General features: G+C 40.3%; 1 protein-coding gene across 2 annotated transcripts in view; it reads right to left on the reverse strand.

Moving 5' to 3' along the window:
* The window catches only part of plcl1 (phospholipase C like 1), a 320,055-nt gene extending 306,767 nt beyond the window's left edge, over window positions 1–13,288 (reverse strand). Inside the window, exons 1-2 of one of the 2 annotated variants that reach the window (XM_063051927.1) lie at window positions 13,134–13,288; window positions 10,872–11,606 (exon numbers count right to left, since the gene is read on the reverse strand). In XM_063051927.1, coding sequence (XP_062907997.1) covers window positions 10,872–11,159 — 288 coding nt within the window. In that variant the 5' untranslated portion in view covers window positions 11,160–11,606; window positions 13,134–13,288. Of the gene's footprint in view, window positions 1–10,871; window positions 11,607–13,129 lie in introns of both variants that reach the window. The other variant, XM_063051928.1, reaches the window with a different exon arrangement.
* Between the last annotated feature and the right edge of the window lie 4,622 nt (window positions 13,289–17,910).

Consider the following 17,910-nt stretch of genomic DNA (forward strand, 5'->3'; position numbering starts at 1 on the left):
TTATTATTCCAAATACAAGATAAAATTTTAGAGTCTATTCTATCAAAAAACAGTTTAGGAACAAAGGAAGGGATTGCTTGAAATACATACAAGAACTTCAGTAGAACTATCATTTTAATAGCATTAATCCGACCAATTAATGATAATGTCATAGGAGACCATTTAGAAAGTATTTGTTGCATGTGTTCAATTAATGGAAGGAAGTTATATTTATACAGATCCTTAAAACTTTTAGTAATTTTAATACCAAGATAAGTAAAGTTATTTTTAGCAATGCTAAAAGGAATTTGATCATATTAATCCAAGTAGTTCTTAATAGGAAAAACTGACTTTTGTGTAAATTTAATTTATATCCAAAAAAACTACTAAATTCAGAAAATATAGATAACATAGAAGGAATAGATTTCTTAGGATCAGAAATATAAACTAACAAGTCATCTGCATACAACAAAACCTTATGCACTTTATCTCCTCTCTTAATACCTTGAACATTGTTGGAGTCCTGAAGAGCAATAGCAAGAGGTTCTAAAGCCAGGTTAAATAACAGCAGACTAAGAGGACAACCCTGCCGGGTACCTCTATATAGCCTAAAATAAGGAGATTTTTTATTGTTAGTTATAACTGCCGCCATAGGAGCTTGATAGATCAGCTTAATCCGGGAAATAAAACCTGGACCAAAATTAAATCTTTCTAAAACTTCAAATAAATAAGACCACTCTACCCTATCAGAGGCTTTCTCTGCATCAAGGGAAACAACATATTTGGATTCTTTAGATGGAGAGGAATGAATAATGTTCAATAATCTCCGAATATTAAAAATGAATATCTATTCTTAATAAATCCAGTTTGATCCTTAGAAATAACCTTAAGTAAAATATTCTCAAGCCTGTTAGCCAATATCTTAGAAAGAGTTTTAGAATCCACATTTAATAAGAAAATTGGTCTGTAAGAGGTACATTCAGATAAATATTCTTTTTTGGGAATTAATGAAATTGATGCCTCATAAAAAGTTTTCGGAAGGGTCCCAGAGGATATAGAATCAGTGAAAAATTGCCATAAATGAGGTGTAAGTATTTCAGTAAAAGTCTTAAAAAATTCTACTGTAAACCCGTCTGGTCCCGGAGCTTTACCTAATTGAAAAGAGGATATAGCCCTTGCTATTTCCTCTCGTTTAATAGGCGTGTCTAATGTATTCATATCTTGAATAGAAATTTTGGGTATATTCAATCTTTGCAAGAATCTATTCCTAACAGTAGTATTGTCTGGAAAATCAGATTTATAAAGGTTAGAGTAAAAATCCAGAAATACCTTATTAATTTCCTGACAGTCTGATGTTTCAGTTCTGTCAGTTCTTAGTATTTTCAAAATCTGCCTTCTAGCCATAGTTGCTTTAAGTTGACCAGCCAACAGTAGTTGACCAGCCGACAGTCATATTTTTTAATACAGATTTGAAGAAAGACAAAGCATGTGAAAATCTAGTTAACATAACAGAGGCTCAAAGGTAAGAGGTAAATCCTTGTAAGCCTGAAGCCTTGAAAGGGTTTACCCTCTTGAAGAATGTTCTCATGTCGGCTTCCAAGACAGAGATCACAAGGTCACCGGACCCTGTGATCATCTATCAGGAGGGCCCGAAAGCTCTCTGCTTCTTTCTGGATAACAAACCCAAACTGTTCCCCTCCAACACCACTTTTTTCCATCTGGCAGAACTGGTTTTCACACTCAATAATTTCTCCTTCAGCTTCCCCCACCTCCTCCAAACCAAAAGTGCAACCATGGGCACTCACATGGGTCTCAGCTATGCCTGCATTTTTGTTGGCTACATGGAATAGTCTATGTTCAAAGCCTAGACCAGTATCACCCGCCAATTTTTTTTACGTTACATTGATGACTGCATCAGAGCCACTTCCTGCATCCATGCCAAGTTCATTGACTTCATCAACTTTGCCTCCAACTTCCACCATGCCCTCAAATTTACCTGGTCTATTTCTGATACCTTCCTCTTCTTTCTAAATCTCTCCATCTCTACCTTAGGAGACAGTTTATCTACTGATATATTTTATAAACCCGCTGATTCCCACAGCTACCTGGACTATACCTCTAGCCACCCTGTCACTTGTAAAAATGCCATCCCCTTCCCTCAATTCCTCCATCTCCACCGCATTTACTCTCAGGATGAGGCTTTTCGTTCCAGAACTAATGAGATGTCCTCCTTCTTCAAAAAAAGGGGCTGTCCTTCATCCACCACCAATGCTGCACTCACCCACATCTCTTCCATTTCACGCATGTCTGCCCTCATCCTATCCTCCTACCAGGGATAAGGGTCCTCTTGTCCACATCTACCTCCCCAGTAGTCTCTGTCTCCAGCACATAATTCTCTGCAACTTCTACCACCTCCAATGGGATCCCACCACCAAGCCCATCTTTCCCTCCCCTCCACTTTTCACAGGAATTGCTCCCTACGCGACTCCCTTGTCCATTCAACCATCCCCACTAATCTTCCCCCTGGTACTTATCCTTACAAGCAGAACAAGTGCCATACCTGCCCCTACACTTCCTCCCTCACTACCATTCAGGGCATCAAACAGTCCTTGCAGGTGAGGCAGCACTTCACCTGTGAATCTGTTGGGGGTTATCACCTGAATCCGATGCTCCTGGTGTCACCTACTGTACATCGACAGGATCCAATGTAGATGGAGAGACTGCTTTGCTGAATACCTATACTCCATCCCCCAGAAAAAGCAGGATCGCCCAGTGGCCATGTACTTCAATTCTACTTCCCATTCTGACATGTCAGACCGCAACTTCTTCTACTGCCGTGATGAGACCACACCCAGGTTGGAAGAGCAACACCTTATACTCCATCTGTGTAGCCTCCAACGTGATAGCATGAACATCAATTTCTTGAATTTCCGGTAATTGCTACCCACTCCTCTTCATCATTCTCGTTTCACTCTTTCACCTTATCTCCTTACCTGCCCATCACTTTCCTCTGATGCTCCTCCCCCTTCCCTTTTTCCCCCATGGTCTTCTACCATCTCCTATCAGATTCCCCCTTCCACAGCCCTTTATCTCTTTCACCGATCAGCTTCCCAGCTCTTTACTTTATCTCTCCCCCTCTCACGGTTTCACCTACCATCTTGTACTTCTTCCTCCCCTTCCCCCACCTTTTTGCTCTAATTTCTCATCTTTTCCCCCAGTCCAGATGAAGGACCCTGGCCCAAAATATCGACTGTTTACTCCTTTCCATAGACGCTGAGTTCCTCCAGCATTTTGTGTGTTGTCTGCCATTTATGCTGTTAGGTTTCACCGTATAGGAAGTAAAGGCATACAAACTCTGCCATAGCGGTCGTGCATCCAATTGTGTCTCTAAATTCACTTGGAATTAATTTTTCACTATCACGGTGGCCTTCTTGTAGGATTCTGGATCACTGGTTTTGAGCACCACAGATGTAGCCTTCGGCAGGCTATGAATCTCCTGATTAATCTAGGGCTTTTAGTTTGGTATGTTCAGCATTCATTCATACGTCTTGATGAAATTGATGATGACTGAAACATATGCAGATCTGAAGATGAATCACTAATATGGTCCAGTCCACTGATTCAAGGCAGTCCTACTAGTGCTTCTCCATTTCTCTTGACCACATCTTCACAGTCTTCACCACTGTGATCCTGCATATGCTGGGAGTAGAAGTGAAGCCAGGCAGTCAGACTTACCCAAGTGCAGGTATGGGATGGCACAGTAAACATTCTTGTTGGTGGTGTAACAATGATCAAATGAGTTGGCTGCTCTGGTTCCACAGGTGACATGTTAGTGGTAGTATGTCGGAGACTTCTTTGAGATAATCTGGTTGAAGTCCACTGTAATGATCAGGATGGCATCAAAGTGCACTGTCTTATGATTGTTGATCATGGTGTTCAAATTGCCAGTGCCAGCTTGATGTTTGCATTGGTGGAATGCAATGTTAAAATGTGGGTTATGACCGAAGGGAAAAAAAAATGGCTGGAGTTATTTAGCACTTCAGTGCAAGGGTGTTTATTAGGTGCATCAAAATTTAAGCTTACAAAAATTAGAGAAAAAAGCAGAGAAAAACTAACAATATTTACAAAAAAACATCTACCAGAAAACACAATAATACCTCCATATTCTTGTCGAGTGTGAACTCCTGGTAGCTTCCATCTCTCTCTCTCCACACCCCTCCCCCTCTCTCTCCCCCCCTTCTGAGAGCGACGAACCCCCATTTATTAGAAACCAGGGCATACCATCTTTAATTACTCAAAGATAACTTAAGACTACACATGAATTAGAATATGATGCACCCCACATTATAGTTACAATCATATTACAAAATAAACAGATATTTCTACTATAACTACAGTATACAGACGCAATATACACATCCCCATTACTAAAGAAATGGAATATTCTGCCGTATACGGCAGAAAAGGCATCATAAAGCAAATCCGAGGGCATCAGCTCAGTTTAGAACCATTTATGAGAACATACCGGGGAAGACATTGAAGTGTGTACACTCAGTGCAACAGCAGAATGACAAGGGTGTGTGTGTCTGTGTGTGTGTGTGTGTGTGTGTGTGTGTGTGTGTGTGTGTGTGTGTGTGTCACACACAAGGACAAAGGCAGAAAATGCCCTGGGCAGATAGAATAGATGACACTTCACTTCCATATGTTCCAGGTTTCGGGGATCAGAACTAAGACAGGAGCACCACATGCTGCTATCTTTCCTCCAGTAGGAAACTTGCTGGAAAGAAGTACAATATTGCATCAAGAAAGACTGAGCAGAGAGTAAAAACAATGATGCAGCTTTGCTTGACCCTGACCTGTACCGGGATTGGCTCTGTGGTGGATGTATTAAAATCATGCCTTGTTTATCATCATGCACTAAGTCTAGAATGGAGATGTATTGTATTTCTAAGGTCAACCAAATTTGAAAAGAATGCCTCCACTCCTTCTGGTTGACAAAAATTGGAAGGTTTTATAAAGTTTAATATGGCTATGTATAGTGATAAGATGCAGTCTTTTGACTATTTTTTAAGTTAACATGCGGCATTGATCACTTTTATATGTTGTACATTTTAATGGATGAAATCCTCCCAATTACTTGGGGAGTAGCTCTTCAGCAACTGGGAGAAGGCGACTGAGGCGGACTATTGTGATTACTTTCCCTTTGTGGCACACCCCTCCATCATTAACACAATTAGATTTGTCCTTTCTTGCATATGGCCATTGTTGCAACATCTCTACAGCAGGGGTACCCAACCTTTTGTGCACTACGGACTGGTTTATTATTGACAATATTCTTGTGGACTGGCTGACTGGGGGGGGGGGTGGTGGGGGGGAGGGAGGGGAGGGTTGCCAACAGAGAAGAGTAGCAGTCAAATACATTGTGTTTACCCCGAGAAAGACTACCATGACCATGAAGCCTTGCACAGGCACCTGTGTGCACGTGCCGATTTTTTTCTATAAATCGTTTTGGCGATTCTGTTCGGTGGCGGGGAGTGTTAATCACGACCGGAATATAGGTGCTAAGTGGCTAATACACTCAATTTACTTTCTAAAAGGGTTTATCTAACGAATTTAATATTAAACGCACAGCCCATATTTTCCTCGCATGAATATAGTGATAAGTCAATTATCAGGGGAGGACAGGGGAGTTTGAAGTAGGTGTTGAACGAACTTCCAGTAGAAGTGGTAGAGGCAGGTTCGATATTATCATATAAAGAAAAATTGGATAGGTATATGGACAGGAAAGGCATGGAGGGTTATGGCCTGAGTGCGGGTTGGTGGGATTAGGTGAGAGTAGCGTTCAGCACGGACTAGAAGGGCAGAGATGGCCTGTTTCCATGCTGTATTTGCTATATGGTTATTTAAGTCACTTATAAGTCAATAGCATCATAACTTTTTAAGTAACATTTGGATATTAAACACACTGCACATATTTTCCCCGTATGAACATATAAAATCATTGCAACACACCAACATCGCTGAATCAGTGGGAGCCCTGGGCTTGTTTCCCAGCAACAAAACGGTCCCATCGAGGGGTGATGGGAGACAGCGATACTCTAAGGGGGTTCCTTATGTCCAGTCTATTCCGCAATTTAGTTTTCGTTGCATTCATTGCAGAGATATGATGTTGGAAATGGAAGCAACGTTTTCAGTGTTTTCGTGGCTATCTCAGGATATTTAGCCTTGAATTTGATCCAGAATGCCGGCAGAGATGTTATGTCAAACATACTTCTCAGCCCATCGTCATTTGCAAGCTCGAGGAGTTGATCTCCTTCCTGCGCTGACATGGATGACGCGTGCATAATGACCCCGCGTGCATTCAAGCTCCACAGTGGGCATGACAGGGAATGAGGAAAGCTGACTCATATCGCCAAATCATATCGTTTCCTTGCGGCCCAGTAGCACATGCTTTGCAGCCCGGTGGTTGGGGACCGCTGCTCTACAGTAATTTGGGATAATCTTATTTCCCTAGTTTGAGAGCTGTGACTATAATATTTTGCCAGAAGTTCAGCAAGTTTTAGAACTGCAGTGGGAACACTATTGGCTTCAGGATCCCTGTTGTTTTCAATGATCTCTTCAGATTCTTCTCTGTGTATCAGCTATATACTTAAAGCATTTTGTCAGGAGCAGGACTTCAGGAATCAGTTTCTTTTCCCCCTCCTAAAAAGAATCTGAGATCTACATCACTCAACTCTGTCATCATATCACTGATAACATACCTTTAGTCATCTAAAAAATATGCTGTTGAATTCTATCTCCATCACTTCTAGTCTCAACATACTTCTCTTTTAAAATGTTCCTTAAAATCTGTCTCTATGATTAAACTTTTACACACCTGTTCTAACATCTTCTGTCTCCTTTGCAATATTAAAAGGTAGGAGGTTCATAAAATAAGATAACAAACACTTCAGCTCATTGAGTCTGCATGCTGGCTATCAAAGTGCCCACCTTTACTTAACCAATTTCCAGCACTATACCATGGTGTTTCAAGCATTCATCTAAATATTTTTAAATATTATTACACTACCTGCCTCTATCCCACCCACAGGCAATGCAGATTTATAGATTTTAAACAGTTTGAATTTTAAAAAATCATTAAGTGGCTTCTAAATCCCCTACCCTTATTTTAAACCTATGCCTTGTTGTAAAAGACACGTCTACCAAAGGGAAAGCTTTCAACCTACCCATCTTATCGATGCCCCTTATAACTTTATATATCTCAATCAGGTATTCCCTGCAGCTTTCTTTCTTTCAATGAATTCAAACCCAATTCTTCCTGACCTTGATCACATCTGAAATGTTCTATCCCTAACAACATCCTGATAAATCTCCTCTGAAGCCTCTTCAGTGCAATCGCTTGATTCTTTACTGTGGTAAAGAAAACCGCACAGAACTCCAAGTGTGGTCCAACAAATAATTAACAACCACCTTACCTTTATATTCTCTGTCTTGGTTAAAACAGGCAGGTGTCCCACATCTCTTTTTAGCCACCTTATCTGCCTTCTGGGATCCTGGGGACATGTGCATCACAGTCCCTCTGTTTCTTAGTACTTCTTAGGATTCTCCTGTTCACTGTGTAATATCCTTAATTTATCTGTCCTCCCAAAATGCATTACCTCACATTTTCCAAGATCAGACTCTACAGTAGTGATTAGTGATATATGAGATAGACAACATCTCCTCCATGATCTCCATCAGCACAGGTGCACCACAAGGCTGTAGCTTAGCCCCCTGTTCTACTCACTTTATACCTACGACCGTGTCCCTAAGCACAGCTCCAAAGCCACATTCAAATTAGATGATGGCACCACTGTCATAGGCCGAATTAAAGGTGGTGATGAATCAGCATATAGGAGGGAAATTGAAAATCTGGTTGAGTGGTGTCATAACAACCTCTCACTCAATGCCAGCAAGACCAAGAAACTGATTATAAACTTCAGGAGAGGAAAACCAGAAGTTCATAAGCCAGTCATCATCAGAGGATCAGAGATGGCGAGTTAGCAACATTGTGGGCCAAAGGGCCTGTACTGTGCTGTACTATTCTATGTAATGTTCCATCTATCTATTAAATTCCTGGGTGTTACTATTTCAGAGTACCTGTCCTGGACCCAGCACGCAAATACAATTGTGAAGAAAGCACAGCGGCACCTCGACTTCCTTAGGGGTTTGCAGAGATTCGACATGACTTCTAAAACTTAGATAAACTTCTACAGATGTGTAGTGGAGAGTATATTGACTGGCTACATCACAACCTGGTATGGAAACACCAATGCTTTTGAACGGAAAATCCTACAAAAGTCATGGATTTGGCCCAGCATATCATGGGTAAAGCCCTCCCAACCATTGAGCATGTCTACATGAAATGTCTTTGTAGGAAAGCGGCATACATCATCAGGGATCCCCACCACCCAGGTCATGCTCTCTTCTTGCTGCTGCCAACAGCTAGAAGGTACAAAAGCCTCAGGACTCACACCACCAGGTTCAAGAATAGCTACTACCTCTCAACCATCAGGCTCTTGAATAAAAGGAGATAACTTCACTTGCCCCATCAGTGAAGTGTTCCCACAAGCAATGATCTCACTTTCAAAGACTCTTTAACTGATTATCTCATATTCTCGTTATTTCATTATCTCATATTCTTGGAGGAGGAGAAGATAGCGGCGTGATGCGGCGCGCAGCGGCCACTCCAGTGAATGATATCTGTCATCTGTCAAGTAGGGTGCCATGCACAATCCTGATTAGATGGAGACAGACGTGAGAGCACGGAGGAACAACTGGAGAAACTTCTGAAATGCCTTCTTCGCTGCCTCTGCTACTGTGTGATCCAGAATCTCCAGAGGACAAAGCCCCAAGTCCTTGGCTTTGCTTGTTGCTCGGCGGCCGGGGTGGGGTCAAAGCACTCGGCAGAAATGTTGCTCTGTGCTCAGTGTTGGAGGGCTGGTCGGAGGCTCAAAGTTTTCGGACGGACGCAGAGTCAGCTGTGGTCGGGTGCTTCCAATGCATCAGCAGTTGTCGGAGCCTGGAGTTTTATGGCAGGGAGAGTTTCTCCTTTTTGCCGCCTGCTATCGGGACTATCGGGAGTCGATCGGAACTTTGAGACTTTTTTTTACCGTGCCCATGGTCTGCTCTTTATTAAATTATGGTATTGCTTTGCACTGCTGTAACTATATGTTATAATTATGTGGTCTTGTCAGTGTTAGTCTTTGGTTTGTCCTGTTTATTTTGTGATATCATTCTGGAGGAACATTGTATCATTTCTTAATGCATGCATTTCTAAATGACAATAAATGAGGACTGAGTGTCCTCATAATCTAATCATAATCTAACCTAATTTATTGCCATTTAATTTGTATTTGCATTTCCACAGTTTATTGTCTTCTGCATTCTAATTGCCCTTTCATTGATATTGTTATAGTTACTGTTCTATAGATTTGCTGAGTATGCCCAGAAGAAAATGAATCTCATGGTTGCATATAGTGACATATATATATATTGATAATAAAATTTACTTTGAAAATTTACAATCACGTCAGCACCAGGACACTGTTACAGTGGCTTATCACAGCTGTCCACAGGTCCAAGCTTTCAATAATGGCGGGGGGGGGGGTGGATGCAGAGTACTTTGCATCACCCTATAATGTGGTCTCACTAGTGCTTTGTACAGATGCAATTAGCCTTCTGCACGTTTATATTCCAACAACAGAAACAGGGCCTAAGATTCTATTTGCCTGCTAGCTTTCTGTGTTTTTCTGTCTACTACGATCCCAAAATTCCTTTGTATAGTAGATTTCTGAGGTTATTATCCATTTAAATTGCATTGTTTGTTCTTTCTTCCAATTATATTCCAATCACCACTCATTTAATCAATCTCTCTCTAACACTAACCTGAAAGATCTTTTAAAGTTGTGTTAGCACATTATTACAAAGCTAATCTAGTAATTTTAACATTATATCCCAGAAAAGGAAGACCAAAACCAGTTTCAAGTAGTAGAGAATCACACAACCAAGACACATACTGTTAGAGGCATTTCAAACATAAAAGCAAATTTTAAATACTGTTGGTACACAAACCCAAATCAATTAAATATATTTTAATATACCAAAATAATAAGACAAAGACACCCAAGTTATGAAATATAAATAAGAAAATGTTAGCATCATAGCAATTCTGTCGATCAAAGTGAAGTCTTTGAATTAAGAGTGCAAATCCAAGAACTTCAGAATGACTTGTATGGCGTCTAGTTAACCTTTTCACTTTTATAACGGCCATGAACAGACAAACTGGGTACCCAGGGAAAAAAAACATACTCCTGGTAATCAGGAGGTAACTCGGACTTAAATTGCTATATTGAATAGTTGCATTTGTGCAGAGACACTAGATTATCCCTACATATTTGCTATGTTAAAAGGGAAACTTCCCCAGTAACATTGCAAATATGCAGGGATAATCTAGTGTCATTTCACTAATTCACTAAGTCATCAAAAAGGTTCAATGTTTCAAACCTGTGACATGGCATCTGGCCAAAGCACTTTAAAGAACTGTTGTCGATAAAATTGCAGTTATTCACTTTTCCCAGTCAATGGGAAAGCAATTATTTCCAGCAGTACCAGAGGAGTTACTTGCCCCACTGCTCAGGTACAATCGGTAGGTGCTTTCAACAAAATATTTCATTGATCTGAAACTGCTTCGAAGTGCATCAGGGAAAATGTATTTGTATACAATATCGTTTGCATCTTCAGCTTCGGTTATCAAAGGACATCGAGTTAATTTTCAAGTACGATATATTAATTGTTGACAGGGGTGCAAATGTCTTTATAGGGAGAGAGATCTTAGTATGGTAATGACATACCTTAATGATGCTGCTCCTACGAGGTGTAGTTTTGGCAGCCTCGATAAGGGAAGCTTCGACATCTGTTGCTGCTGCTTTGAAAGACGGTGATCCCCCAGGACTGAAACGATCTCCAGCCGCTGAAAGTGCCCTTCTCCTCCTGCTATCCTTCCCGCTTGTCACTACACCAACATTTTCCAAGACACCTTCTTCGACAGTGCCCCAACCTTTGTGGGAATTTCCAACTGCTTCGGGATCCCCGAGTACCTCGGGTATAATAAGTCCACTCTCCTTCCGACTTTCCGCCATTTTGTCCGTAAATTATCAGAAATAGAGATAATACTTGCAGGTAATTTTTATACTCTCAACCAAGTCCTCCAGCAGTAATGCTGATAGGCGAGACTTCCATACCTCCAGCTGTCAAAACACAACTGAAATACAACACTCTTCGCAACTTACTACTTTAAAAGGAGTCTGTGTCCATGAGCTGGTGTGATGCCAAATTAAATCTGCAAATAATTTATAGATGCATAGTTTTAATTGCAGTTGTTAAATAGATGAAGTTTGCTGATTGGCCGCTCTGCTGCTGAGAGCTGACAGTACTCCACCCGCTTCTGTTCTTTTTCGTTTCCCGTGTTAGCGTGAAGGCGAGCTTGAAAAATCCATCTCCTCGTTGTGATTGACGTCACCTCCCACCAGTCAGCATCCCCAAGCTCCGTCTCGTAACCAATTAACCTCCGGAGTCGGCAAGAGTTCCTAGGAGTTGCGAAGGAGGAGGCTTATTACTCATGAAAAAATATTGATTATACAGACCTTCTAACTGAAATTCAAAAGTTGGCAGTATTTTAATGTCTGCTTTATTTTGTTTACATTTTGTGAAGATCCATTTATTCAACCATATATAGTGTGGACAATGCTCTTTAATCAACAGTTTTGATTCAAAGGGCACTTGGTGAGACTAACTGCTTTCTAAGTTCACTTTTTTTCAACAAACTATCTCTGTTTACTTTATGGGATAAGAGTGATTTGTGCACAGTTTATATCATGTTTCGCTGAGAGAAAACGTCGAACCTTTTAATTATTAAGCCATTTAAAAAGTTACTCTTTAATTTTCCACGAACTATATGATTCACTCAAACATTGTTGTAGCTTCATCTGTCGTGTGCATTTTTTTGTTGCAAGATGCGTCAAAATAACTTTAAATCTGTTCGATTTTTTTGGTCATATTAAATTACTGTTACACTGAACATGAGATGTTGACAAAACCACTATCGCCCTCTAGCTCTGACACAGATGTTCAGAAATGTCAAAACATTTCGCTGTTTGGGAAACTCGTTCTATTGTTCAAATAAATCTTCAAAATAATTTACGGTTTACGATGTCAAATTATGATTTACAATTTCAACATCGAAATCTCAGTCCTAAACAATTGTAAAATATCTCGAAATTCAAAATTATAGGAGTGTGTGTTGAGTAACGTTGAAGTCTCTGAATATTCTCCAAAAGTGAAAATAATCTAAGAAATTGTATAGGTGGTAGTTAACCATATAATTAAACAGATTATGCAAACCACAATAAAAGTTTTTTTTCAATGCGAAAATGTAACATTTGTGATTATATACTAATGGATTGTTAGTTGCAAATAGTACTTTGTGTTTCCCCAAACTGATTACTATTTTTCGAATCCAGTTATACTGAGTCTGCGTCATTCGTTTGGAATTCGAGCTTGTTCCGGTTCTGACTGGCAACCCGAAAAAGTAGACTTAAGAAGTTCAGTAGTGAAGTTGCACAACTAAAACCTACAGCATTAAAATGTTACCTTAAATGGACAGGTTGTCACGCTCTTGCGATTTAGCCACGATATTAAACCATTGCGTCCTTAATATAAAGCTTCATTGACGCGTAACTGAAGCGTAGTTTTATGGTACGGACATGTTTTAATAACTTGTTTTCCAATGCAATCTTCAGAAATTTAAGACCAGCTTTATAAACATCTTTTGTAGTACATTCACATATTGATATGGTGTAAAGTGGTTTACCCAACACAGTTCAAAGCATGAATAGGATATTAAAGGAAAGTGACAATTTTGTGTTGATGCAAAGCTGCGCTGTTTTCGTGACACAGCACAATTTAACTAGACTTCGATGCTTTTACTTTCGGCTTTACAATACTTGGGTTACTCAGACATTGTTACCACTAGCACTACAGTCTAAAGCTTTTCCAACGAAAACTCATGAAATTGATCAAATAAAGGTCAGAAAACCAGGGTGCTACATACATACAGCTGCGTTAAAAAGGTATTTGCACGTTTCCTCAGAAGAGCTTCAGAGATCCGTGTTTTGCCGAGATGTGCACCTAAAAGGATCCATTCCCATGGCGCCGATTACACAATTTGCATTGCTTGCCGTGAAGGTGAAAATGCGCAAAATGAAAGGAACAAAATGATCATCAGTTTGAGTGGTAAACCTCACACCCATTCACACTCCGCAATCCAATGCCCTGATGGAGCCCATACCATTCGTGCCAACAGGTCACAGGCGATGTGGTATGATCTTGGGCGGAGACAAGGTAGCACCTTCTTATTCTGGCTTTTGGACCTTCCTTTCTAATCCTGATGAGGGATCTCTTGCCTGAAACATCATCTGCTTATTCCCTTCCGTGGACGCTGCCTGACTTGCTGAGTTCCTACAGCATTTTAGGCATGTCAATATGGCTTGTAGACAGCATTGTACTATTTTCCAGATGCATGTTTTTACCCACCGATTATAACTAGAACAATCTAATCTGGATGTTCATTGATCCAATGTCTTGGCTTGCTGATGTAAAAAGAACTATATGATTGTGTCTTCTAAATAAGGTTAGAAAGACATAGATAATATTGTCTGGACTGTGGGATGCTGAAGGAACCCTGATAAATGTTGCAAATGGTTGGTCTTTTTGCCCAGAATAGAAATACCAGATGGTAGAAGACATTGCTTTAAGTTTAAAGGTGAAAAGTTTAAATAAGTCGTGTGGAGTAGGAAGGTGTATGTTCTTTACACAGGTAGTGGTAGGTGCCTGGACACACTGCCAGAAGTGGTGGTTTAAGAAGACATAATAGTGGCATTTAAAAAGCATTTCAACAGACATGTGAACATGCCAAGAAAGGAGAGATATAGATCATGTACAAGCAGATCTAGTTTAATTTGGCATCATGGTCAGCACAGACATTGTGGTTCAAAGGTTGTATTCCTGTGCTCTTCTATGTAAATGATGATTAAAAATTGTGTATTCCTTCATGAATTATATACCTACAACTGTTAATTATTTTTGAATACCAAAAGATGGCTTCATAATTTATGTATTAGAGTATATGTAGAGTTTCCCAAACATTCATATCTAGCTGTTCAAAATTAACCTATATTAACATTCCTGAGCTGGTTGACAGATTTAAAACAGGCTGGATACACAGACTGCAGATTCTGTTCCATGAAATGTCTATGAACTGATTAGTGTTCATTAATCAGTGAATTATTATTACTTAAATTTTAAAACTTCCTGGTTACTTCTTTCACAGATAAGTGATTCATCAGTTCTTAATACTTCCCATGATTGACATCATAAAAAATCATCTCCCCTTTCCCCCAACTGTGCAATCAAAGTGTTATTTGGGAAATAAAATGTTAAGACTGCCAGACTTTCCATTTTTGACAGTTTGACAGTGACCCCTGCTGGAAAATGTATGTAAGTAACTCAGTCAGGATTTTATTGAGTTTGGTTGTGATACCTATGTCTTCTTTCCATTGATTCAATAGTTAAATGGGAAATTTTAACGAAGGATAGGCATTAGGATAAGTGTTACAAACATTTCTTAAAATCAATTCTTTCCTAAGTTATTAGGTCACCAAATTACAGGAAGGATATAAATAAGGTTGAAAGAGTGCAGAGTAGGTTTACAAGGATGTTGCCGGGACTTGAGAAACTCAGTTACAGAGAAAGGTTGAATAGGTTAGGACTTTATTCCCTGGAGCGTAGAAGAATGAGGGGAGATTTGATAGAGGTATATAAAATTATGATGGGTATAGATAGAGTGAATGCAAGCAGGCTTTTTCCACTGAGGCAAGGGGAGAAAAAAACCAGAGGATATGGGTTAAGGGTGAGGGGGGGAAAGTTTAAAGGGAACATTAGGGGGGGCTTCTTCACACAGAGAGTGGTGGAAGTATGGAATGAGCTGCCAGATGAGGTGGTAAATGCGGGTTCTTCTTTAACATTTAAGAATAACTTGGACAGATACATGGATGGGAGGTGTATGGAGGGATATGGTCCGTGTGCAGGTCAGTGGGACTAGGCAGAAAATGGTTCGGCACAGCCAAGAAGGGCCAAAAGGCCTGTTTCTGTGCTGTAGTTTCTATGGTTCTATGGTTCTATTACTTTCAGAAAAAGAAAAATGAAGAATATAATCAGTTACAAGATAATATTAACACTCACAACACGCTGGAGGAACTCAGCAGGTCGGGCAGCATCCGTGGGAACAATCAGTCAACATTTTGGGCCGGAACCCTTTGTCAGGATAATAGAAGCACTGAATGTTTCCAAGTAGAGCTATTCATTTGATTTATGTTGCTGATAGGTGTAATTAAATATATTTTAATAAAAAAGTATATGGACAATACATCTAATGATTTTTAAATAATTGAATTCTACTATGTAGTCAGTTTCATGGAATCATAGAGTCATAGAGTTACACTCATGGAAACAGGCCCTTCAGTCCACTTGACCAAACAGACCAAATTGCCTACCTAAGCTTGTCCCATTTGCTATGTTTGGCCCTTACTTTTAAACTTTTCCTATCCATATACCCATCCAAATATCTTTTACATATTGTAATTGTACCCACATCTCCCACTTTCTATGGCAGCCCATTCCAAACTCAGCGTGAAAAGGTGACAGCAGGTCCCTTTCAATCTTTATGCTCTCACCTTAAATCCATGCTCTCTAGATTTAGATTCACTTACCATGGGAAAAGACTGTGACCATTCACTGTGCCCCACACAATACTAGATAACTTTATAACATTACCAACCAGTTTAAAAAGCTCCAGTGTAAAAAAACCCTAACCTATCCAATCTCCCTTTATCAAGCCCTCCAGTCCTAGTAACTTCCTTAATGAATCTTTCCTGCAGCCTTTCCCACTTAACAACATTCTAACTAGAGCTAGGCAACCAGAACTCACCAGCATCTGATATAATTGTAACATAAAGTCCCAACTCTTCCACCAAATGCCCTGATGGATGAAGACAAGCATGACAATTGCATTCTTCACCACCATGCCTCCCTGTGTCACCTCAATAAGGGAACAATGCACTTGTAACTCTGTTCTCTCTTTCTACAACACTTTACAGGACACTGTCATTTATGTTTAACTTGGTTTAACCTTGGTTTAACTTAGCAAAATGCAACACTTTGCATTTATCTGAGTAAAATTCTGTCTGTCACCATTAGCCCACTTTATGATCTAGATTACACATGATGTAGATCCTCTTCTAATCTTAGATAGATTTCTTTATTATCCACTCTTCCACCAATTTTATAATCATCATAGAATTATTAACCATGCCATCTCTTCTCATCCAAATTACTAATATAGATGATGAACAGCAGAGGATACAGCACTGATCTCTGTGGCACACCACTGGTCAGAGGACTCCAGTATGAAAAACAATGCTACTAAAGTTCAAAGTTTAAAGTAAATTTATTATCAAAGTACAGATATATTACCATATATAACATAGAAAATCTACAGCACAATACAGGCCCTTTGGCCTACAATGCTGTGCTGAACATGTACTTACGTTAGAAATTACCTAGGGCAGCGATCCCCAACCACCGGGCCGTGGACCGGTACCGGGCCGCAAAGCATGTGCTACCGGGCCGCGAGGAAACGATATGAGTCAGCTGCACCTCTCCTCATTCCCTGTCACGCTCTGTTGAACTTGAACATAGGGTTGCCAACTGTCCCGTTTTTGCCAGGACATCCCGTATATTGGGCTAAATTGGTTTGTCCCGTATTTCCCCCACTAAGGTAGAACGATCCTATGAAACCTTTCGTGCCGAAATGGCATGAAGCAAAGAAGCAATTACCATTAATTTATATGGGAAAAGTGTTTGAGCGTTCGCAGACCCAAAAAATAACCTAACAAATCATACTAAATAACACATAAAGCTGAAAATAAATAACAGTAACATATAGTAAAAGCAGGAATGATATGATTAATACACAGCCTTTATAAAGTAGAAATAATAAATGTTCAGTATAGTCGAGAAGATGAAGGCAAAACCAATTTGTGGGGAAATAATCGGCACGTACACGCACGTGCACACAGGTGCCCGCGCAAGGCTTCATGGTCATGGTAGTCTTCGTTGGGATAAAGTGTCCCGAGATTTGACTGCTACTTTTGTCCCTTATTTGGGATTGAGAAAGTTGGCAACCCTAGCTGTAAAAGATATTTTGAGGTGATTTTAACCCTACTTGAACCCCCCCCCCCACCCACCACTCGGCCGGTCCGCAAGAATATCGCCAATATTAAACCGGTCCACTGTGCAAAAAAGGTTGGGGACCCCTGACCTAGGGTTACGCATAGCCCTCTTTTTTTCTAAGCTCCACCACCTCTCCAGGAGTCTCTTAAAAGACCCTATTGTATTTGCCTCCACCACAGTCGCCGGCAGACCATCCTTCGCACTCACCACTCTCTGCGTAAAAATCTTGCCCCTGACCAACTTCCAAGCACCATAAAACTGTGCCCTCTTGTGTTAGCTATTTCAGCCCTGGGAAAAAGCCTCTGACTATCCACACAATCAATGCCTCTCATCATCTTATACACCTCTATCAGGTCACCTCTCATCCTCCGTCACTCCAAGGAGAAAAGGACAAGTTCACTCAACTTATTCTCATAAGGAATGCTCCCCAATCTAGGAAACATCCTTGTAAATCTCCTCTGCACCCTTTCTACAGTGTCCACATCCTTCCTGTAGTAAGGTGACCAGAACTGAGCACAGTACTCCACGTGGGGTCTAACCAGG

This window comes from Mobula hypostoma, chromosome 6, assembly GCF_963921235.1.
Source record: "Mobula hypostoma chromosome 6, sMobHyp1.1, whole genome shotgun sequence".
NCBI classification, from domain to species: Eukaryota; Metazoa; Chordata; class Chondrichthyes; order Myliobatiformes; family Myliobatidae; genus Mobula; species Mobula hypostoma.